Source organism: Kwoniella bestiolae, chromosome 1 (assembly GCF_000512585.2).
Source record: "Kwoniella bestiolae CBS 10118 chromosome 1, complete sequence".
NCBI lineage: Eukaryota > Fungi > Basidiomycota > Tremellomycetes > Tremellales > Cryptococcaceae > Kwoniella > Kwoniella bestiolae.
In genome coordinates this window covers 1,999,321-2,022,357 of record NC_089241.1, presented here as the reverse complement: position 1 = coordinate 2,022,357, position 23,037 = coordinate 1,999,321, and the positions used below count along the sequence as shown (strand labels likewise).

The following is a 23,037-nucleotide window of genomic DNA, read 5'->3' as shown; positions in this document are numbered from 1 at the left end:
TCTACTTCAAGCTCATCCTCATCGAAGAGGAGCATACGCATACTCTGGCTAAATCATACTTCATACCGTATCTACTGATATACTCAGAATACCTTACCACCATCCAACCACTGACTCACCACCACCGTCATTCCCATCATAAACACCAGAAGACACCCATCTTTGTATGTCTGCAGGATTAACGATAGGTATCGAGAGATTGTGAGGATCGGTCTGGAGATTTTGGGAGGGAGGAGTGGCAGGAAGTTTGATATGAGGGAATGGGGTGGTGGGGGGGACTAAGGTTTGCACGGATATAATATATTAGTAATCGATGCGCATACGACTAGATACAGGTTGGACGACAGCTCACCTTGAAGATCATGAATCTACTGGTCTGTAAAATCAACTCGAGCGTCGTGAAAGCCCAGAATATAGGCTACGAATTACCCAAGAGCATTATCAGCCATACTTCCTGCTTCTGCTGCTGCTCAGTCAACAGGGGAACGCCAACTCACAACAACCTCGACATTCCCAAATTTACCAATCCCCCTCTGCCCCAACCCACTCCACCTCTTCACCCACCCACCCTCAAGGGCAGTAATCATACTCGTCTCCTTCTTGATCTTGGGCTCCCACCATATTATAGTGAATATCGAAAGCACCACGATAGAGATGAAATGAATTAGGGGGAAATACTTTTCGCTCTTCGTTTTCTTCGTTTGTCCTCCCAGTCCACCTAGGCCGGCCATACCGGGAAAGGGGAATGGCATGTCCCCGTTTTGACCATCTCCTCCTCCGCCAAAGAGATTTGGAGGTATTCCGCCTAACCCTCCAGCTGCACTGGATCCACCAAGACCGGCGGGATCGTCCAGATCGCCGAGCAGCCTTTGACCAGACTGTGAGGGATCTATCCCGCCCATCATGGATTGGAGGAGCTTGGACATGTCTGGTAGTTCCCCGTCAGCTCCTGCTCCAGGAGGTCCTCCGCCGAACATCGACATCATTGCTTCTAGCTGAGATGACATGGCTTGCTGTTCTGCTGTGAGGTTGGGGTTGGCACGTGAAGATGTGGAGGAGGAAGGAGGGGGAGGAGCCCATGATGGGTTTGATTTCTCGGAGGTGGACGTGGATGTGTTGCTTGATGGGATAGGAGGGGGGGTTTCGGTCTGAGGTGTTGACGAAGGGGATGGTTTGACTAGATATATTTGACAGTTTTAGCTTTGTCGCTTACATATCGGCTGATGATTGGATTGAAGCATCGCAGTATCGAAAAAGAAGAGTCAAGTGATTTATTATATACAAGCACTGTGATGCAAAAGCATCGCATGAGAGACCAATCCACTCACAATCATCAGCGTACAGCGCCTGAGCTTCCTCCCCTCTTGCCGATTGAGCCAATTTGGCGAGACCGGTATTTCCCCTAGCTTGGATCCTTGCTTTCCTGGCTGCTGCTCTCGAGGCTGCGTCTGACATGGTAGGTGAGTTGAGTGTATAGTATGTGGAAGAAGGTAAGATGGATGAGGTTGATTCTACTCTGTGTTGACGGACTGACTGGTCGTAACAGTCTGGATGAATGGGTGACTTATGTATTACCGTACACGTGTAATGTTCAGAATGCCACGTCATGCTCTCCTTATCGGCATAGTATGGATATCTCCGAACGATCAATCGAATGAGCTGATCATGTAATCTCTTGTAATCTCAGCAAGAGAAAAGTCAGCGTAGTTTAACAATTGACAGTTGATAATATCCATCATAGTGATACCATCACCCTACACTGCACAACATCTGCCTGTAGCATACAAGGAATCAGTCAGCTCAGCACCGAAAAGGCCGAAAATCGACCGTATATTGCCTGCAAAGTGGAATTCACCAATCGATATTTCAACACAAAAGGAAATTCAATAGATATCAACCCAGTCATCGATCCAACAATATCCATATCAAGCACTTCAATATGACTGGACTATCCTCAGATCCAGACCAATGGATAGCCCATGTACGTCTTCTTCCACTCTCCTCTTCATCTGAACAATAAGCTCATCTTATGAACTTTTCCTTTCGTTTTCCCTCACTCTCCTCATTCCCCCTGCACCTAATATAAATATAGATCCGGCAATGCAAACACCTCCCCGAACGTCAGATGAAAATGCTTTGCTCGCGAGTGCGAGATCTCCTGCTGGAAGAGAGCAACGTCCATCTGGTACAGTCGCCAGTGACGATATGCGGTGATATACATGGACAGTTTTGGGATGTGTTGGAGATTTTCAGGCAGGGGGGTGAGGCTCCGGAGACGAGTTATATATTTATGGTGAGTTATTTATCTCTTTGAAAATTTTCTTGGGGGCGTAAAAGCACATCGTAGCTAGCATTCGAGGAAAGGAAAGAAGGAAAGCAGAAGGTGATCTTTGGATGGCTGTGCGCCGGAGCAGGGAGTATGGGGTATAGTTGTCAGTACATGTACGATGGACTTGGACTAGTCTTATAGCTGGCCGTTCCACCGGTAGTACTATAAATGCCCCGGCGCCGGTCCAGCACTCAAGTTCGGGCTAGAGACACGAGGTTGGACTTTGATCTGAGCTTGGGCCTCTTGGTGGCAATTCAATGCTGGAGAAGTGATTGAGCTGGAAGACCATGTCCTGAGATCCTGTCAGGTCAAGGTCATATATAATGATTTCATCGCTGACTTGTCCTTTTGTTCTTCTCATACAGGGCGATTTCGTAGATCGAGGGTATTACTCTTTGGAAACATTGTCCCTGCTATTAGCATACAAAGCTAGGTCAGTGTTCAGCTCTCTATCTCAGCTGAGATGTCGTGCTATTAGCGAAATTTGGCCTCCAGCTGATGTTTGATATGCAATAGATATCCAGATAAGATAACCTTGTTGAGAGGGAACCATGAATCCCGTCAGATCACACAGGTATATGGATTTTACGGTAAGTCAACTGGCTTCCACTTTCTATAGCTGGATGAAAGCTGACAAATAACTTGGATAGACGAATGTATGCAGAAATATGGGAATCCATCGGTATGGAAAGCTTGTTGTACACTCTTCGATCATCTGAGTTTGGCTGCTGTGAGTGGACCACCCATCCCATCTGACAGAAGCGACTCCTGATCAATTTCATCCTCTTACTTGCGCAGATAATCGATTCGTCCATACTGTGTGTACATGGGGGTTTGTCACCTGATATCAAAACCCTGGATCAGGTTAGGATAATACCTAGAGCTCAGGAGGTGCCCCATGAGGGAGCGTTTTGTGGTGAGCAGCTGACGTTTGCCTGAGCTCCAGAGTTGATCAGCTGATATGTCTATATTAGACCTCATGTGGTCGGATCCTGATGAAGTCGATTCGTGGTCTGTCAGTCCTCGAGGAGCGGGGTGGTTATTCGGTGGGAAAGTGACTGCTGAAGTGAGTCCTTCAAACAAATATTCTTATCGGATCAACCAATCTCAATCTCGAGTGATATATATTGCACACATCTCCACCCCCCGCCATCTCTTCACTAACCCTCATGATACAACAGTTCAACCACGTCAACTCGCTCTCCCTGATAGCTCGAGCGCACCAACTCGTCCAAGAAGGCTACAAACACATGTTTGATAATTCGCTCGTGACCGTCTGGTCCGCCCCGAACTACTGTTATAGGTGTGGTAATTCCGCGTCGATCATGCAGGTCGACGAGAGCGGTCAGACAGATTTCAAAGTTTACGGGGCGGCTAGGGAGAATGATACGGATATGAAGAATCCCGCGTTGAGGAGGATGGTGAGTTTGTTTTTCTGTTTGGCTATCACTTCCAAGTCAAGCGAAGTGCAAGCTGACTTTTGATATTTCCCCTTAGCAAACACCATCATATTTCGTTTGATCCTTGGTCTTTTCCTGTTTTATTCATCCTGTATGAGCTTAGTCTATTAGAACCATGTTGTATCGTTAGGTCAGAATCAAAAGGGATACCTCCGCATCCTACGTGGGATATACACTATACATGCGTGTTTTCCACGATATACCATGCATTTGAGAGATCTACTCGTAGTGTTGGCTGAACACTGAGCATGAATGAACCTATAAGCTTCACGAAGAAGCTGAAGGAAACCGTATCGTATCATCAATACAGCTGTACAAGATCAAACATGACGAATTCCTGTGCTGATCAAGCAAGTACATTATACATCAATCAACAGAATACCCATCATACCAATCCCCTCTCACGTCTAATTTACATCAAATCCTCAGCCTTAGCCCTCTTCCTCTTCTTCCTCCTCTCCTCTACCCCCTCCTCCCGTTTCTCAGGAGGCGCCACGAACGCCTCTTCCCTCTCTGCCCTTCTCTGCGCAGACACCTCATTCTGCTTTTCAGCCTTCTTCCTCTTCTCCAGAGCCTCCTTTTCACGGGGTTTGAGGAAATATTCTCCCGAGGCAAGTTGGAGATCAAGTTTGGAGGGTTGTTGAGGTGGTGGGAAGGGGGTGTAGGTCTTCTTCTTGGTTGGGAAGGGAGTTCGTTTGGGTTTATCACCCTCTCCCACTGCTGTAGTAGAAGTAGAAGGGGCGACGGGGATGGAGTTGGGGTTGACTGATGAGGAGGGGTCGGCTTGACGTTCCAGAGCAGAGTTTTTCTTGGCTGTTTTTTCGGATGTTGAGAGGTGTTTCTTTTGGAATTCTGCGATGACAAATACAAGATTAGCTGATATCTCTGGGATGAAGTGCAGAATTTTTTTTATGAGATAAGGGGGGGCGATTGTCCAAGTCCTAGTACTAAAAGTGGTTTCATAGACGTTGTCCAAATGCGACTTCGACTCACTTGGTAAAAACCTATCCCAACTCTCGCCAGCCAATTTCGGATCTTTCGCAAGCTCCCGTCTGATCATCAACTCCTTGATCCTGTATATGGGGTGTATGTTGTTCATACAATCTATGATGATCCTTCGGACCTCTTTCAACCCTTTGAATGAACCCATAGCTGAGACGGTGTTTCCTTGGACTAGGACGTAACATTCTGTGAGGAGCTCGATTGCCTATCAGTGTTGTTTGTATCAGCAATGTGATGCTTGTGATATCAGACTACAATTGGCTCAGAGAGGGGAGTGTAGTCGGATGGACATATATCATCTTCGTAGAGACCCTTAGAGAAGACTGATACCCACCTTCAGAGTACTTCCATTAGGTCCAACCAACCTCTGTCTCCTCTTCACGAACCTCTCCTTGTTCCTCACCAACCCACCAATCTTAATTATATCACATGCTATCCCATCTTGCAAGACCTTGATAGCCTGAGGAGCATTCACACCCCTCGCCAACAATTTCAACAGATCTCGTCCCTTTAGGACGATATATGGATCCCAAGTTTTACGGGTGGTCTTGACGGTCATTTGACCCTGTACCAAATCTAATTCACAGGCCAGACCATATTTGTCCAGCTCGGAGGTAATGTTCGACCAGATTGAACGCAGGTAGGGTTCTCTGTATTTGGGGAAAAGGAGGGCGAAAGAGGATTCTTCGAGGAAAGGTTTATGTTCGCCCGATGCGGGGGCGGTGAATTGGGGGATGTTCCAGTGGTCTATGTCGTCTGTGTCCCATGCTGTGTCAAATTGGGATAGAACAATCAGCACGGTCCGTCAAATGCTGATCCGATAGTGATGGATGATCGATAGACTCACGCTTATCCTTCCTGTGTCTCTTGTTTTTGTCCACCTCTTGAGTCTCACCATCGCCATTGACAGCTTCAGCAGCTTTACTCTTATTCTTCTTGGATTTCTTACTGATCCCAGAGGAGGATGCTTCTGCGCTCATCTTGAATAGATTTCTGGTATGCAGATTGAGATGTATAGAGACGATCGATGGATTGATCTGAGGTGATGAGTTCATTCTTAAAATTGTGCATCTGCTGGGTAGTCAAGTGGACGTCCTCCATCTGAAATTTACCAACAGTCAGGAAGCTTATTCGGGTATACCCTTTTAAGACTTTGAAAGTGCCACATTGATAACTCGCCTCCCTTCAGGTTTTGATAATGCACGAGTAGTTACCCTGCATATCTGCTATAGTGGTGGTTGTATACGCGTACAACCTGCTTAAAAAGACGCGCAACGCGATTTCAGACATGAATTCTATATACTCTACTCGTACTTGGCCTTTTAACACGTCCTACCTCATCTCTCATCACCATTTTATATACATAGGTATACCTGATACACCATCTCGAGTAGCCTACTACTTGCCGAATACAACACCGAATAGTATCTTGTCTCTCTGCGTCTATCTACAGCTTCTTGAAAACAAGGAGTCAATCGGACAGACACCATGGAAGCCTCAAGGTATGTCCGTCCGCTTCCCGATCATTCTTTCCCCTATCCATTTCTTCGAGCTGACCTCCCCCTCTCTTAGCTCTACCACTCACAATCAGCCGCCGGCTACCCCCTCCCACTCATCACTCTTACCATCCCTCTCACCATCAGGTGCGATTGAGCAGACACCCGCACCATTACACACCCTACCTTCCCACTTACACTCTCAACAACCCCCACCCCCTCAACCGCGTTTGGGTCCTTCTCAACAGCAGCAAAACAACATGCAACCTCCTCCTTCCGTGCCTTCTTCGTCGAACGGCCAACAACATCTGACACCTGCTCAGCAGCTTCAGCAACAGCATCAAAATGTCTTTGGGAACGTGATGGGTACAGTACCGGGTCAAGGACCGAATAACTCGAATCAGACTGGCGGGACTGCTCAGGCAAAGGTCTATGCCAGTGTATACTCAGGTGTAAGCTATCTATGGTTCTGAAGGCAATCCCAGCTGATCATTTCCATTTTCAGATACCCGTTTTCGAAGCTATGATTCGAGGTATCTCGGTCATGAGACGAACATCCGATTCGTACGTCACTTATATCTCGTTGCACTGACAGGGGTACTGATGATATTGGATAGATGGGTTAATGCTACCCAAATACTAAAAGTGGCAGGTATACATAAATCTGCTCGAACCAAAATTCTCGAAAAGGAGATCCACCCTGGGGTGCACGAAAAAGTCCAAGGTGGTTGTGAGTTATCCGTTGCATTGCGAGTCTGATCCAGCTCATCTGACGCTATTTAATATGTAGACGGTAAATACCAAGGCACCTGGATCCCCTTTGAACGAGGCCAAGAGCTTGCCGCTCAATACGGTGTTACTGCCTATCTTGCACCCGTCTTCGACTTCGTTCCTTCACCAACTGCCATTGCTGCTTTACCTGTCATCCGGACTGGTACTCCCGATCGAGCCGGCCAAAAGACCCCTTCATCAAGTATGGCAGGATACACTCCCTCCTTGATGTCTGGTAATCGAGGTAGCGCTCAAGGAAATGGTCGAGTCATCTCCCCCTTTCCTCATGGGCATGCACACCCACATGCCCAAGCTGGTCAATTGCCTCCTCCGCCTCCACCGCAATTTACTCCTTCCAATGGCGATCAAAATCAAATGATGGGTATGCCTATGGGTTATCCCAACCAACAGCAGATGATGTACTATCCTGCTCCTCCCCAACAGCATATGTACCCTGGCCAAGGCGATAACAAACGTGGTATAGCTATGGCGATGACCCCAAGCCTGAGTGGTGATGGTCATCATAACCCTTCTCTTGGACCTGCTGCCAACATCGATCTGGGCCTTCCACCTAGCGGCGCTGAGATGTATATCGATCAATATGGTCATCCTCATCCCACTCCATCATATCAACCTATGAACTACACGACCGATACGGATATGGGACCTCCACCGGCGAAGAGGCAAAAATCCGAAGATGGAGCCTATCTCAACGGATCTATGGAAGAACAGCAACACGAACCGCCACAACAAGAGGCCGAAGGTGAAGACATCGATGATGGTGCATCTGATTCGTCGGATGATCTGAGGGATTCGCAGCCCCTACCTTCATCTATGCGATTGTCCAATAAACCAATTCGACCAAGACCCAATTCCAACACTTCCAAGACGCGCTCAAGATTATTGTCGTTGTTCTCCACTACTTCAGTGGACGCGGGAGATGATGAAGTGAATGTTCGACAAGTGTTTGGACTGGGGGCGGACGAATTGCCAGATACCTTCGATATCGACATGGTGATTGATAATCAGGGACACACCGCTTTACACTGGGCATGTGCGCTATCCAAATTATCAATAATCAAACAGCTTATTGAACTTGGTTCCGATATCCACCGGGGTAATTTTGCTGGCGAGACTCCTTTGATCAGGTCGGTATTGACGACAAACCAATTCGAGTCTGGACAATTCTATCAATTGCTGGAACTCTTATCGCCCTCGATCAAGACCTTGGATCACTCGTACAGATCGGTGATACATCATATCAGTATGGTAGCGGGTGTGAAAGGACGAGCAGCATCTGCAAGATCTTACATGGCCAATGTCCTAGAATGGGTAGCGAGAGAACAACAGCAGCAACAGATCACTCACTCGATGAATGGTGATCATCTGAATGGATCTTCAGGGAATGATACGATTAGCCTCAAGACGCTGATAGACATTCAGGATGTTCATGGTGATACCGCTATTAACATTGCTGCGAGGGTGGGCAATAAAGGTTTGGTGAATCTACTATTGGATGCTGGAGCGGATAAAGGCAAAGCGAATAAGTTGGGATTGAAGCCCTCTGACTTTGGACTGGATATTGAGGTGAGCGGGAGTGTCTCGATGAGATCAAGCTCGGAGTAGAGATGCTGACGTGATTCATAATATCTAGTCTCTCAAGGTGTCGCCTGCCGAGGCGATCGTTTCGAGCTTAAAATCGGAGGTGCCTAAGCCTGAAAGGAAAAGTAGGGATGTTCAGAAGAGTGAGTAGGGTTTTCTGCCTCCTCGTGACTTGACCGCTTGGGTAGGAGACTGATGGTAATGTTTGGACTCTGTAGACATCTCAGCGATATTCGAAACCATCTCATCGACATTCTCCACGGAAATGGTCAACAAACAAACCAAACTGAATGCCACCGAACAATCAGTCAGGGTAGCCACAAAAGCCCTAGCAGACAAGAGACAGCAATTACATCGTGCTCAAGTCAAAGTTGGTGAATTGGAGCTACTCAATCAGAGGATCGAATCCCTGAAGCAGTTCTTGAGCTCGACTCCCTCCGAACAGGCAGAAGATTGGACTGGCCGAAAGTTACTAGCTGGAGAAAACGAGTTACCCCCCTCGTTCCAACAAATTACTTCAGATTCTTCCGGTGGGGTGGAAGAAGTGAAGAATGAGACGGAAGAAGGGGAGGATGACGAGATCAAATTACCAGAGAGAACCGATTCGTCTGAAAATAACAATAGTGATAACCTGATCAAATTGAGGAGAATCAATATTTGGCAAGATAGGGTTCTGGCCTTGTTGGATGATAAAATACGGAATTTGGAGAATCAGAATTTCGAGAAGAATTACAAGTATAGGAAATTGATTAGTCTTAGTACGAAAGTACCTGTTGAGAAGGTTGATGGGGTGAGTGATTTCACTCTCTTTCTTGTGTCCCCTGAGGTGTCTCCTCGTCTCGCTTTATTGGTGGGACTGAAGAGTGAGAGATAGGGCAGCAGAAGCAATGTTTGTTTCGTATCGCTGACTTCAAATTTCTTTATTGGTTGTAGATGATCGATGGGCTAGTCACTGCTATCGAATCTGATGGGCAGAGTATAGATCTGAGTAAGATATCAGAGTTTATGAGTAGGATGAAAGAGCAAGTTTGAGGGTAGGTAGGGGTAAGAGGAGGATCTTGTCTTTGATATTTGGATTTTGAGTTTTGAAGAAAATGGTAGAACAAGGAAGAGTTTATTCAGTCGCCTCGTGGTTTCTTTAAAGTTATATTCGTTCTTTGTGTTTTTGTTTTTCTCTCACCTCTTGATTTTTGACTGTCGACAGAAGCATGAATATGATTCTACCTATGTGATTCGGTGTGCCTCTTAGAGATTACACACCTATCTGAAGCGTCAAATATGAGTATGAGTGTGAGCAGAAACTCTCGATACTCGACAAAAGTTCCAATTATCGGTTGACCAATGTTCATTCGTCCCTCATCGCCGTTCATCACGTTATATAACAATGCATGTGCATATATGGCTTCGTCGCCTTATCATTCTACAAGGTTATATCCCTTCGAGATGGACCAAACCTACAAACTATTATCCCCTCCAAAAAGGTGGAAACTCCTACTATAACTCGCACTAGCGATGAACCGTCCATTCGACGAAACATCAACAGACATGACCTTGCCCGCGTCCGTCGGTAGGGTTTTGATGAGACTCCACTCGTCCGCCGACCATATTCGGACATTACAATCGAATCCTGAGGTGAGGAGGAATAATCCAGATTTGGGTAGAGATGATCCAGCAGTACCACCTTCCGTCGATGCTTGGCCTGTAAGTCCATTGGATACCAACGGTTTAACATCCTCCTCTTTCACTTCGATATCGGTACTCGTATCCTGGTCTATTGCCATGCTACTATCCGTTACTCCTCCTTTGACCTCTCCAGATAAGGGTAAATCGCCATTTAGACCTATCGACTCTACCTCCTGCGAAGATCTGAAGAATCTCACGTCAGATACGGACGATTTGTGCGCCGGGATGATATATTGCGTTTTGAGGGCTCGGAGATCCCATATTCGGACGGTGTCGTCGCCTGAACCGGTGGCTACTTGGTATCTGTAGGAAGAATGAGTGTTAGCCGATCTGCCCCGCCATAAACGGTGAACATGCGATATGTACACGACTCAGCGGATACGATGATTAATCCGAGATAGCAATTCAAGATGATGGGAAGGGAGCCACACTCACCCATTAGGTGCAAAGTCCATAGCCAATATCTCCTTAACATGCCCATCTAATACCATAGCCGTCCTTCCCGTCCTTATATCCCATACTCGTCCTATTGCGTCGAACCCACTGCAATACCCAAACCGGATATCAGCTTATGTACATTTTGTGATTAAAGATGAGATTATAGTCGAAGACGCATCACTCACCCTGACGACACCAATGCACCATCATCCTGGAAAGCCAACGCGTAGACTTCTTTGCTATGTCCTTCCTGTATTAACAACTCTTTATGCTTCTCCACATCCCATAATCGCCAAGTACCGTCGAAACCTGCTGAACCTAGATATGAACCTGAGGGATGGAACGCTATTCGACCGACTCGGTTTTCGTGGCCTTTCAGCGTCGCTATGGGCTTGTCACTATAGCAACGAAACAGAGCGTTAGCAAGGTTGTGTTTGGTACAGCAATTGGGTGATCAGGACAGTAGGCAGTATACCACTGATTGCTTTTATCAAATGATCCAGGTGAAACCACAACCCCACTTACCCGCTCAAAGACCACAACTTAACATCCCCCTCCCCACCCCCCGTCGCGAAGTTCAACCCATCCTCGCCTATCCCTCCGGCCAACGTCGCCTGGGGGTGCCAAGCAGCTCCACCGATCTTATCCGTATGACCCTTTTTCGTCTTTACCAAATTCAGGTTCGGTAGATCCCATACTTTGCTATCTCCCGTCCAGGATGTGGTGAGGATGTATTGGGAGTTTGGGGAGAATCGGATGGTCGAGAGGGGACGGTCGTCCCCGAATTGGGATCCTAGATTGTTGAATGTCTGGCAAAGAGATCAGCATTGTGATAACATGTATGTCTTGTTACCATTACCCTATGGGAGCTAGTAGCATTTGGGGAGATTTGGCGGTTTGGGTAGCTGAGATTCAACGAAGAGGAGCATGCCCTCACCTTCAATTCCGAGAATACCTCCTTCCGCAGCGATACTATTTTACCCAATGGTAATCCCACTTCCACCCTCTGCCTCGCTATACGTGTACGAGCTCTATTTCTCTATATCAGCTATTGCCTCTTAAACACTCGAAATATAGCTAAGGTAAGAGCTTCTCACCTCGACAATGAATACCTAGCCAACTTCCTCCTCGCTTCTAACAGATCATCTGAACCTTCCGTGTAGAATTCCCCCTATGACAACTAAGTCAGCTTTGAAACTTGAGTCGACCATGTCAACTGAGACCAAGCTTACCTCTTCTTCCTCCTCATCACTACTCTCATCAGACTCCTCATCCACATCCATACGCTCCGTCCCTCGAGCTTGTTCTATCTGCTCCTGCACGTATTTCAGACGATCTCGACGGTCACCTGGCTACACACAAGGTAAAAGCAAATATCAGCGGTCTGCTCTACAAAGCTCAGAGACAGAACGACTATCCACCGGTAAGCCAGTGAATTATGATAGAGACGGTAATTCCTTCTCCGTAAGTTAGACGAAGCCAACTCACACCTTCACCAAAAAGTGTTATAGGTTCTCCATAAGCCCTCAACCTCTCCCTAACCTTCTTATCGTCCGTGGGAACAGCCATCTTCCTAAACTTCTTCTTCCTGTCTAGCTCTTCTATCAGAGCGGCATTCTTAGCTCGTTCCCTCTCATCATCGGATCCTCCCAGTTGGTAGGTGTTATCGACGGCTGGAAGAGGAAGAATGATCAAGTAGGGTCAGCTTGATGGGATCTAGCGGAAGTAGGAGCGAAGAAGCTCACTCAAGTCATCTAGATCCATCTTGAAATGCTTCTCTTCCTTGTTCTCCTTCCCTACTGATTGCGATCTAGTGGTATGATTGAGTATGCAAGTGGAATTTAGTGAAAGCTGTCAATAAATGTTGTCGAATTCGGAGGACAGACAACTTCGAAGCTCAAGTACCAAGATACTTTTAAGAGCCCTCCACTTTAAGACCCCTTGTCTATTTGATCCCGCTTGCTCTCTCTCGGCGGTGACCGATGAACGGGGTCTCCACAGTGGTGATATATGTCAAAACATGAAACGACGTCTGCAGTACTTGAGAGTAACCTGTAACTAGCGAACAACCCCAAAAACATTCCTCTTGGCTCCTATCTCGACTCGACCTCCCCACTGTTATTACTGATAACACTTGTCATCAAATCCCCCACTCGACTCAGCTTATATATATATACTCGCCCAGCGACATACTTTTCAACCCCACTCGCATCAATAATTGAAACAACAATGCTCACCCTCCCCTTCGTAAAAGGAATGGCCGGTCCATCCACCCTTTCTCGCACAACTCCGAAAACGTTTATGAGACATGCATCCAACGGGAATGGTCAGCCGCATATACCTGTCATCAGGACGTTGGGACAGCTGAGACGATGGAGGAAGGAAGCGCGAGATAAGGGGTTGGAAGTAGGGGTTGTACCTACTGTGAGTTGGCTATTACGAATGCCAGACATGTATCCTCAGAGCAACACACTGTAGAGCATGTTCACCCTTCTCGTGCACCTTGAGGCAGATGCTGATGTCTTTAACTTCACAGATGGGAGCATTGCACGAAGGCCACTTAAATCTAGGTGAGCTAATGAATGATATCGCAGGACCGCAAAGCACTCCGAGCTCACATCGTGTCCCTGACATAGTCCGAACATCCCTCTCCCGACATCCACTGACAGTCATGACCCTCTTCGTAAACCCTATGCAAGTGAGCTAACAATTTCACCTCATAATTACTATAGGATCTAGCTAATGATCCGACCAGTTCGCCCCACACGAAGACCTCTCATCCTATCCCCGAACATTCGAGCGCGATCTCTCCCTACTTCAGTCTATCCTCCCCACCCCAGCCTCACCAAGACAGATGCGTGGACTGGGGGTATCAGAGTTCGAGTCCTTCCGACCTAGTACAAACGCCAAGGGAAATGGACACGAGATAGCCGAAAGTCCGTTGGTGATTTTCGCGCCTACGCCTGATGTGATGTATCCCTTGAAGGGGGAGCTGCAGGATCTGAGGAGCCATAAAGGTGTGGAAGTTGATGTGAGGGGGTGGGGGGAGGTTATGGAGGGTGCTTCTAGGCGTGAGTGAGGCTATGCCTTGGAAGGGGTTATGCTCGATGGCATATTGGTTTACTGTACTGATATATGATTATACTATGATCAGCACAATTTTTCAAAGGTGTTGCTACCGTTTGTACCAAGCTGTTTAACGCTGTTGAGGTGAGTGTTCCAAGTCAGCTTCATGCGCAGGAATAATTTCTACGAAACTGATCTTCTATGTTTACCCACGATCAGCCAGATCACGCATACTTCGGACAAAAAGACATCCAGCAAGCATTACTCCTACGAATACGTAAGCTCCCCTTCATCTCTCCCTGGGACCGAGCTGACAATTTTACGTTCAGTGGTCAAAGACCTCCTCCTCTCTCACCCCACACCGTCCAGTCTGCACATCCTCCCCACCACCCGCTCTTCAACAGGTCTAGCACTCTCGTCCCGAAATGCCTACCTCTCACCAGCAGAACTACAAGTCTCCCCAGTCCTTCATAAAGCCCTATCCGCTGCTAAGGGGCTGTACGAATCCCCCACCACAGCAGAAGGGAAGGATATAACTGCTGAAGATCTCATCGCAGCTTCGACGAGGGTGATATTGGATGAACAGGAACGTATACTCAGTGTGAACGAGGGGGTAGAGTTACAACTGGATTATATAGAATTGTTCGATAGGGATACGTTCGAACCTCTCCGTGGACCCATTGGAGCGGGTAGAGAATTTGTAGTGGCCGGTGCGATTTGGGTGGGGAGGACGAGGTTGATTGATAATCTTTTGATTGGGTGGGAAACTAGCTGAGAGTGCTGGTTGGTTGGTATGGGTTTGCGATCGGATCAGAGGCAGACAAGAAGGACGTTACGACGAGAAGGATTATCTTGGTGCGATGAATGGTTTAACAAGTATGGTTTGTAAAGGTGATAGCGATTCAAAATTAATACCTATAGAAGGAAAGATCGAGGGATTGAAGGATTGGAGGAAAGTCGATGATCCATTATATGCATTTAAACTACAAGTATAACGGTAAAGATGTAATGGGTGTATAAAGTATTATATGCAAGGTATATGTGAATAGTGGCGATTGTCCATCGATACCATCCGAAATGATAATATTACTCTTCTTGTCATTCTCTTATCCCCGGGCCCAGGCCCAGACACAGAGTACTTAATCCCCAGGCTCCACCCACAGGAGGTCTGAGATAACCAGTCAACGTGGTACTGCTGGTGAAAGAGTTCGATATACCTCGACGTCCAAGTAAAAGTAGGAATGTTGATGGCGATGATCCAACGTTGTAGTCTACAACACCCAAATGATCTCATCCACCTTTAACCCGCTACAGCGCGATCGTATGGAAATTCGGAAACACCAATTCCTCCACGACCGTCTTGCGAATCACATCCACAATGAACTTCTCCACCTTCCCCACATTCCTCAGAACATGCGCATCCGAATGCCCAATCTCCGATTCGATAGACAAAGAAGGTATAATCTTCTCCCCTACCGAAGTATTGTACAAGCTGTTCTTCCTCGAAGTATTATAACTGTACTCTGTCATGTTATTTGTACTTGTGGTTTGGTCGGTATCCGTCGGAGGAAGGAGCGTAAGATGTAATCTATTTCGTTCGCTCGAATAGGCCACGACTAGATCACTAGAAAGGGTAAAGCCCGTTATATTCATTTTGAGAGGGAGGGACATGAATAAGTTGGAGGGGTAATTGACTTGAAGGGAGGTTAGGAGGACGAGGTTGAGGTCGGATTTGTGTTTCATATTGAAATGGATCTGAGCCGAGGGGACATTGTTGGTACTTCCCGAAGGTTTTGGGAGACCCCTAGGTGGGAGGGCAGGAGGGGAAGGAGGGAGGGAGAGGGAGTGATCGCGAGTTAGTGGAGCCGGGATCTCCTGGTGGGTAGGTGGTGGGCGTATACTTGGATTATATGTGTGGTTGATGCCTATACCTACATCTACGACTGATGCGGGGCGATTACGGGTACTACCCGCTATAGAAGGGGGACGGCGACCCAGTCCAGGTGAGAAGAGGGACGAGGATGGTGTGATCCCCGTTCCTACGGGGTTGTTCGATGTGTGGTTGTGGTTGGGATCAAATGGGAATGGGATGAATGATCTTCCCGAATTAGAGTTCGCGATTGACTGATGGTCTGCCATAGATAGGGTATGAGGATTGGATATGGATCGTGGTAGAGGTGTTGTGACGTTGCCATACTGAGAAGCGGGTCTGTTGCGAGTCGACGGGGCATGTGAGATGGATTGAGAGTATCCATGATTTCTTCCTCTACCAATTGCAGTACCGAAACTATCCATCCTCCCCATCGAGGGATGCTGCGTCGCCTCCCGCTGATACTGCCCATCATGACCATAACCATAACTATCCAAATTAACAACTTCATACCTCTCCCCATCCAACGCACTGTCCACCCCCCTCCTCTCCATCCTCCTCTTCTCCTCATCCTCCATCATCCTCACTCGCTCTTGTTCCTCCTGCTCTTCGAGCAATTCATCCCCCTCTTCATCACCCTGATCAAACACCCGCCAAACATCCCTTATATCCTTTATCTCCAGCTCTGGGCCGAGCTCACCAAATGAGAAGGAAGTGATGGTTATAGGACCGATGAATGAGGGGCGCTTGGAGGTGCTGAGTTGGGAGTTTAGGAGGTTGATTAGGGAGGTGGAGAGGGCTTCGGATACGTTTTCACCGTCTATGTCTGTACCATCTTGGTCTTGGGTGGGATTGGCCGAAGTGAAGGGGTCAGAGTTTGATTTCGAGGGGGTAGATGAACCTATGCCCTTGTCGTTGAGGAGGGACCAGTTGATGTCTATTGACATTTCGAGGGGTTCATCGGGTATGACTGTCGTGGGAGAGGGATAGGGAGAATTGTATTTATGGAGACGAGGCGAGACTGGTAAGATGATCAACGTCTATGCACGATGATGGTCTGTCTGGTTGATTGGTTGTTTGATACTTGAAGATGTAGACGAATAAAGATGAGTTCAAAGAAAGTTGAACCTGAATCTGAACTCGTAATGTTCCGACTGTAAATTCGGCGGGGTGATCTGATCTGACCAAAACATGCATCTCCACCATACACCAAGAAATCCTTCCAATCCTGCTCTGTCCTCTGCTGTCCGCTCGATACCCGTGAACCTCGTCGTAAAATACACCCAAATTTATGCATATGTATAAAAAATCAACTCATGAACATGAACATGAACAATTCTTTCGATATACAACAAAATAATTAGTTTACCATATGACAAGACTGCCCGGCCCTAACATACCGATCTTCCACAAGACATATCGATGGTACGAATCGATATGAATGGTTCATAAAGTAGTATACTCCTACCCCTGAGTACCCCTCCTACTTTTCTTCTTACCCAGCCCATTGAATTCCTCCCTAGCAACCAACCACATAGCAGTAACACAAACAACATCTTTCAAGTTCTCCTCGCTCAACGCTATATTATCCTTGATCTTCTTGATCGTATTGATCGTGGGATTCGCTCCACCCGTATTCTGCGTGGGTTGAAGATCCGTTAGACATACCGCGTCCAGTCCCTGGGGGATCTTCAATATTCCAATAACTTTAGGATGGTGCGGAGCAGGAGTCAACGTGCCTAACAATTGTCTCTGACCGGTCTTCTTCACCCATACGGAGCATGTCCAGGGAGTCTCAGAGTCCTCGGGATCGGAATCTTCCCCCTCGTCTGCGGTGAGTTCAGGCTGCATATCCACATCGAGCGTGGTTGAAGAGGTCCTTCTCGAGGGTGAGATACCCGCTGAGAGCTTTCTTACGGGTTCAGGTCGGGCAAGACCACTTAGCCTTGGGGAGCCGAAGGGCGAGGTCTGGGCTGATGAAGTGAGATTAGGCGAGGAAGGCGGGAAAGGTGATCCCTCTCTTTCTCTTTGGGATCTGGGCGGTTGGAGGGTCAAAGAGGTTTTGGATTGATTAGGGGAATTGATGTTGATCGTATCGTTTGTGTTCGATGTGGGTGGGACGGACGTAGCTCTAGTCCTACTTCTCGCTCTGGTGGTTGATATCACCCCGGTGGTAGAGTATCTTCTCAATATCTCATCACCAGCAGCATTTGATGGGACTCTCAATTTGACCCATTCAAACAATACTTCGTCCTCTTCCTCACCCGCAGCATTCCCTCCGACAATCTCCAACCCGGCATTAGCAGCAGCTTTGAGCTGAGCTGCCCATCCTTCTTCATTCTTCTTAGCCCACTTCTTGACTGTCCAAGTGTATCCTACCGGTCGGTTGGACGGGAATATAGGGAGTGATTGACATCTCTCCATGCTCATTGCTTGAGGTGGAGGGTCGACATGGGAGGTGAGACCTGTAACAGCTCCATCGGGAGTAATCAATGCTCCTGACGATCTACGTCGCACCACCAAAGGAGCAGTACCGAATGTTGGAGCGCCGACACCAGCCGAGGGGAGCGATTCGGGAACAGGTGCGATTGTGCCTCGAGGGATCCCAGCCATATTGGGATGAAGGGAGTCTGCACCGGTATGATCGTGGGTAGGGGAGGTAGCAGATCTGGGTGGATCGTAAGATGAGAACGAAGCTGAAGGACTGGTCTTCTTCTTGGCTAATCCTATATCTCCCATGGATGTCTTCTTCTTAAACACTTTACCGAAGAATTGTTTCGTCTTGCTCTCCCCATCACCCTTGTTCTGACCCAATCGCAAGTTCTCCATCTTGAACCCCTTCAGATCGAGCGATGCTCGCACCCCGGATTTACCATCATCTGATCTGCTGAGCGTGGGTGAGATAGGGGTAGTCATAGAGACCAGGGATAGTGGTCGTTGTCGAGGAGCTGGATGATCGTCCCCTGTCTGACGGGAAGTAGCAGCGAAGAGATTGACAGATTGACTTGCCGGCAGCCAAACCTCTGATGGTTCGAGGACACCGACGCCAGTAATGTCGAGGTTCCGTTTATGAAACTATATCGTACAATCATCAGGATCGATAGTCATACACATCTCATACACGGTTCAACTCACCTTTGCAACTTTGACATCTGTCGCAGCGTCCGTCACAACAGTAGGCTGCATGACATTATGGACAGCCAGGTTGAACATGGGTTCTATCCTCTTGCCCGAGGCAGCGCTGCTCCCAGTCGCGGCGGTCGAAGTGGAAATGCTAGATCTGATGGATGATGATCTCCTGAGTCCAGCGCCAGTATTACCATTATCCGATTCGGTAGAGCTAGATTTGGGAGAACCAGGTAATCCCTTCTCGTTGATGGGGGTACTTGTGAGAGGTGCTTCGGGCGTGATGAGAGTTTCTTTAGCTGTATTATCCTCGGATTCTTCCAGAGGTAAGTCGACGGTCTGAGCGGCGGGTGAAGTGCCAGGTGAGGCTAGTATACCTTCACCGGTTATTGATCCTGAACGACTCGAGACTCCCGAGACGGATCGATCTCTCTTTGGTCTGCTGGGTCGGACGACAAGTTGGATCTGGAGGTTGAGCGGGTTCTTGGCCGAGGTCGGAGGGGGTTTGACGATGATATATGTCTATGTTTGATACATTACGAGTCAGCCCATATCCTAAAAATCACAAGTGAGAGCGGTAGTGATACTGGGAAGGTATATCAAACTCACATCCAAAGGGTTCTTCCTTTTCCTTGACCTAATCTCACCCTCAACCCCACTCACATTCGTCACGCCGCTCCCCGAACTAGCAGGTCTCGACGACGTCCTTTTCCTTGGACTTCTCCTCCGTTCACCTTGTATCCCGCTAACCTCGGGATCAGCAATCATGACATTTGTCGCCGAGGTTCTGCGTCTAGCATTACTATCCGAGCTATCCGATGAGTTGGGCGACGAGCCAGAAGTATTCGAATGCTTGAGGGAAGGTCGTATGGGAGCAGGGGAGCCGGCTGATGGTGATCCGGAGTTGAGTGGTCTACCGAGGGGATTGGACTGTTCGTTCGAGGGAGTGAGGGGTGCACCGGCAGGTTGACGCATTGGTAAGGATGATTTGGCTGCTGCTGCGGCAGCTGTAGTGGACGGACCAGGTCCAGCTACGGCTGAAGCTGGTGTTGGTTTGGGTGTACCATTCGGAGTGACTGTCTGGGAGGTTGTAGATGATGTGGGTGGTTCAGATGTGAATAGGTTGAGAGGGTTGATAGAGTTGGTGAGACCTTTGAAATCTTGGAAGGATTGAAAGAACGGCATTTTGTCTGACCAGGTGTTCAAACTATTCTGGGCACTGCCGTGAATGTGAATGGGTGGGATGATTGAATCAGGATTATAGGATTGTCGTACCAGCGAACAAAACGAGGATTGATGAGATAAGTTGGAGAGTTGGAGCTGTGAAAAGATAAAGGATTGATGTTCCTTTGATTAGGGGGTGTGATGGTTGATACCGCACCTTGAGCTCGGTCCTCCTGGTGTTTGTTGAGCTGCCTGTATCCTTGTATCCTCACAACTGATGCAATCCCTATCGTCTAATCACCGTGCCATACATAAACCCAGACCCGAATTCAGCTAGCTTGTGTTTGTTGGTGTTGGTCTTTCCTTCCGCAGCAGTGTTGTATTGTAATCTGGACCGGTGGGGTTTGGTTCTGTTTACCCAATTCGTGCTATTGCTCTTGCAGTGGTCCAATCCAGGTGATATTAGAATATATGATGATGATAGGTGATCATTGATATGTATGTATGGTGAGATGGTGAGATGTGGGATTGGAGCTGGAGCTGTGTGTTTGCTGTGCCAAGGTTATTGCTAAGTGATTAAGGTTGAGTTGACTTTTGTTTTTATGCTTTTTTCCTCGGCGGCCACCAGGTGCGATTATGACGTTAGTTGGAATTGTCACCGATGATCACTGCGAGCGAGGATGAAGCCGAGCCGAAGTGAGAACCGAGCTGAGTTTATGTTTATGCTGTTGGAGTGGTGTTTGCGCTGTTACGTTGTAAGAGTAATAGTGGTAGAAGATGTTATCATGAATACGATGTAGTTATGTTCCCAGTGGAATGTTTATGTTTTGATGCATAAGGATGATGGATTATTCATCGTAAGATCTTAATACACTACTATACTAAATGAGTCGTACCACCACACTCATACAGTATAAACGAGGTAAACACTGACCGGATGGCCGCTTACTATACACTTCCACTGGAATTCAATTTTCATTTTTCATTTTTCATCAAACAAACTTAGTGCAGTAGTGTCGGTGGCCGATCGTACGACCTCTTCTCCGCTACTTGACCCTTTCATACATGCACATACATACATACATACAGACATACATGCCTTCTATCACTGCTTGTACATGCATATCCTTTATCCAAAGCTACGTAGTCCTACTCCTACTCCCCGAGAGTGTAGCTTGGTCATGTACCGAGGTCAAGCTGATCCCCCTTCATGGCCGAGCAGACACTCACATCCCGTCGGGCACAAGTCAATCACCCTCCGGAAAGAAAGGAAAGAAACCTTCGGGAAGACCGACGGGGTTTTTTGATGTTTGTTGATCTTTTCCCTTATATGCATGTCGTTTATACTCACCTGTACCAATAATTGTCGGATCAAGATCAAGATCCAGTACAGCTATACATAGCACACTAATAAACAGAGTCTGGGCAGATTGATTGATCTACAGGGACGAATGAGACACCCAAACCAAAAATAGAGGATACGTATCCCACTCTCTCCTGCGGCATTATTTCGTTTAATCCAGCTTACGATGTTGGAAAATGTCATCGGGCCGCTTAGAACTTAACTTGGGTCGGAATGGAATTTCAGCAATTCAGGTCAAGTCTAGGTCTTTGGTGTTCAGGTGAGGCTCGGGGGCATGAGATACAAGGTGATTGCTGGAAATTTCCATCAATATCACACGCGTTAAGGTAAATTCACATTCACTTGTACCGCTACGTAAAGCCAACTTGTCAGATATCAAACGTCTACTGTATGGGTATATACTCAGGCGACACCATCCAGGACAGACAGTGTCATTTCGCGTACGAGTAGCATACATGTAGGACAATCTGTGGTCCGCTATCAATTGTGGACCGAGCGAGCGCTATGGTGAATAAACTTCCAAACGATGTGAGGATACCATCCTCTCGGACTCTGTGCTGTGGTCAAGATATTCACACGAAACCGGTGTATCATCTGAGATTGCTGAGTTGCACTATCTTTGTAACCACAAGGTATTGACATGTTTCGCATGCCTTCGATGCACGTGGTCGGGATGGTCACTCTTGGTCTCGGAACAGATGGCGGTTGATAAGTGAAAGGGGACGAGGCAAGTCAGTAACTGATACCGAAAACGATCCACCGACTTCGACCAAGGTCATGGAGCAGAAACAGCATTAATCTGTTAGAGGACACATGACAATATACAGCCCGTTGATGCTTGGAAGATCAGTACAGGTAGTGAGTCGCACTCATCAGTGAGCATATGAGTGCAACCACATAACAATAGCTTCTTATACCATATTCGTACTTCTCATTAAAGCTACAAACACCAAATCACTCTGAACTATATCAATCTAATATGAAAGAGTAGATTAGGCGATGTCCTTGTTTCGGTTGTCACCGGTGACTACGAGGTACGATATCAGCGGACAGGTCAAATTTATGGAAAAGCGGAAGAGAGCAACTCACGAGCATCACCGACCTTTTGGGTGGTGGTCTTCTCTTGTTGAGGTTGAGCAACGGAGGCAGCAGCGTCGAGCTTACCCTTGACGAAGTCGGTAGCCTATCGGTTGTACGCGCACCGTTAGACTTCGCACAGCGTAAAGATGGTCTTGCCGATGGCTATGTGAAAGGGTACACTCACTTGCTCAACGTACGACTTCTCAGAGTCGGGCTTGGCAGCGGAGGTGACTTTGTCGGTTAAGGATTCTCGGCCCTGCATTAGCCCATGGAGGTTAGTAGAGGAAAAGGAAGCGAGGTGACAGGTGGCAAGTGTTGGCGGAGGAAGGTGAGGTAGGGGTGGTGTAGATGGTGGTGGAGTGGAAGGAAGAGGAAGAGGTAACTTACAACGTCGGACATTGTGATTGATGTGATGTGTTTGGTTTGGTTTGGTAAGTTAAGTAGAGTGAAGTAGTTGTGTTTGTGGATAGAGAAAGGAAGAAAGACGGGAAATGAAAGGAGGGTGGGTGGGGGGTTTATATACCTTTGTGAATCGGTTGTTTGGTGTGGACGTACCTTCCACGTACATGTACACTCACGAGTAATCA

At 47.5% G+C, this 23,037-nt stretch overlaps 9 protein-coding genes across 9 annotated transcripts; 3 read left to right on the top strand and 6 right to left on the bottom strand.

The window, feature by feature from the left end:
* Window positions 1–83: 83 nt before the first annotated feature.
* I302_100757 (uncharacterized protein) lies at window positions 84–1,455 on the bottom strand (the record flags this gene model as incomplete). Its single annotated transcript, XM_019190767.1, has 4 exons — window positions 84–278; window positions 353–418; window positions 498–1,177; window positions 1,329–1,455. 4 exons carry the CDS (start codon window positions 1,453–1,455, stop codon window positions 84–86), a joined length of 1,068 nt encoding a protein of 355 aa, XP_019047515.1.
* Window positions 1,456–1,939: 484 nt separating this feature from the next.
* Window positions 1,940–3,850, top strand: I302_100756 (uncharacterized protein; the record flags this gene model as incomplete). The annotated part of the gene is made up of 9 exons (XM_019190766.2): window positions 1,940–1,981; window positions 2,093–2,293; window positions 2,695–2,762; window positions 2,846–2,919; window positions 2,980–3,059; window positions 3,128–3,245; window positions 3,304–3,395; window positions 3,511–3,750; window positions 3,827–3,850. The coding sequence occupies 9 exons, from the start codon at window positions 1,940–1,942 to the stop codon at window positions 3,848–3,850; spliced, it is 939 nt and encodes a 312-aa protein (XP_019047514.2).
* A 351-nt stretch (window positions 3,851–4,201) lies between these two features.
* I302_100755 (uncharacterized protein) lies at window positions 4,202–5,771 on the bottom strand (the record flags this gene model as incomplete). The annotated part of the gene is made up of 4 exons (XM_019190765.1): window positions 4,202–4,641; window positions 4,783–4,996; window positions 5,126–5,559; window positions 5,639–5,771. 4 exons carry the CDS (start codon window positions 5,769–5,771, stop codon window positions 4,202–4,204), a joined length of 1,221 nt encoding a protein of 406 aa, XP_019047513.1.
* Window positions 5,772–6,279: 508 nt separating this feature from the next.
* Window positions 6,280–9,692, top strand: I302_100754 (uncharacterized protein; the record flags this gene model as incomplete). The annotated part of the gene is made up of 8 exons (XM_019190764.1): window positions 6,280–6,293; window positions 6,364–6,739; window positions 6,793–6,851; window positions 6,905–7,017; window positions 7,078–8,645; window positions 8,713–8,803; window positions 8,879–9,450; window positions 9,594–9,692. The coding sequence occupies 8 exons, from the start codon at window positions 6,280–6,282 to the stop codon at window positions 9,690–9,692; spliced, it is 2,892 nt and encodes a 963-aa protein (XP_019047512.1).
* Window positions 9,693–10,114: 422 nt separating this feature from the next.
* I302_100753 (uncharacterized protein) lies at window positions 10,115–12,545 on the bottom strand (the record flags this gene model as incomplete). The annotated part of the gene is made up of 9 exons (XM_019190763.1): window positions 10,115–10,646; window positions 10,779–10,886; window positions 10,967–11,179; window positions 11,307–11,590; window positions 11,719–11,812; window positions 11,879–11,952; window positions 12,014–12,133; window positions 12,270–12,454; window positions 12,527–12,545. 9 exons carry the CDS (start codon window positions 12,543–12,545, stop codon window positions 10,115–10,117), a joined length of 1,629 nt encoding a protein of 542 aa, XP_019047511.1.
* Window positions 12,546–13,010: 465 nt separating this feature from the next.
* On the top strand, window positions 13,011–14,622 carry I302_100752 (pantoate-beta-alanine ligase; the record flags this gene model as incomplete). The annotated part of the gene is made up of 8 exons (XM_019190762.1): window positions 13,011–13,205; window positions 13,318–13,351; window positions 13,418–13,479; window positions 13,537–13,639; window positions 13,712–13,852; window positions 13,936–13,991; window positions 14,067–14,124; window positions 14,177–14,622. 8 exons carry the CDS (start codon window positions 13,011–13,013, stop codon window positions 14,620–14,622), a joined length of 1,095 nt encoding a protein of 364 aa, XP_019047510.1.
* A 533-nt stretch (window positions 14,623–15,155) lies between these two features.
* I302_100751 (uncharacterized protein) lies at window positions 15,156–16,664 on the bottom strand (the record flags this gene model as incomplete). The annotated part of the gene is made up of 1 exon (XM_019190761.1): window positions 15,156–16,664. The coding sequence occupies one exon, from the start codon at window positions 16,662–16,664 to the stop codon at window positions 15,156–15,158; it is 1,509 nt and encodes a 502-aa protein (XP_019047509.1).
* A 517-nt stretch (window positions 16,665–17,181) lies between these two features.
* Window positions 17,182–20,028, bottom strand: I302_100750 (uncharacterized protein; the record flags this gene model as incomplete). The annotated part of the gene is made up of 3 exons (XM_019190760.1): window positions 17,182–18,792; window positions 18,853–19,365; window positions 19,453–20,028. 3 exons carry the CDS (start codon window positions 20,026–20,028, stop codon window positions 17,182–17,184), a joined length of 2,700 nt encoding a protein of 899 aa, XP_019047508.1.
* A 2,334-nt stretch (window positions 20,029–22,362) lies between these two features.
* Window positions 22,363–22,849, bottom strand: I302_100749 (uncharacterized protein; the record flags this gene model as incomplete). The annotated part of the gene is made up of 4 exons (XM_019190759.1): window positions 22,363–22,397; window positions 22,460–22,553; window positions 22,635–22,706; window positions 22,838–22,849. The coding sequence occupies 4 exons, from the start codon at window positions 22,847–22,849 to the stop codon at window positions 22,363–22,365; spliced, it is 213 nt and encodes a 70-aa protein (XP_019047507.1).
* Between the last annotated feature and the right edge of the window lie 188 nt (window positions 22,850–23,037).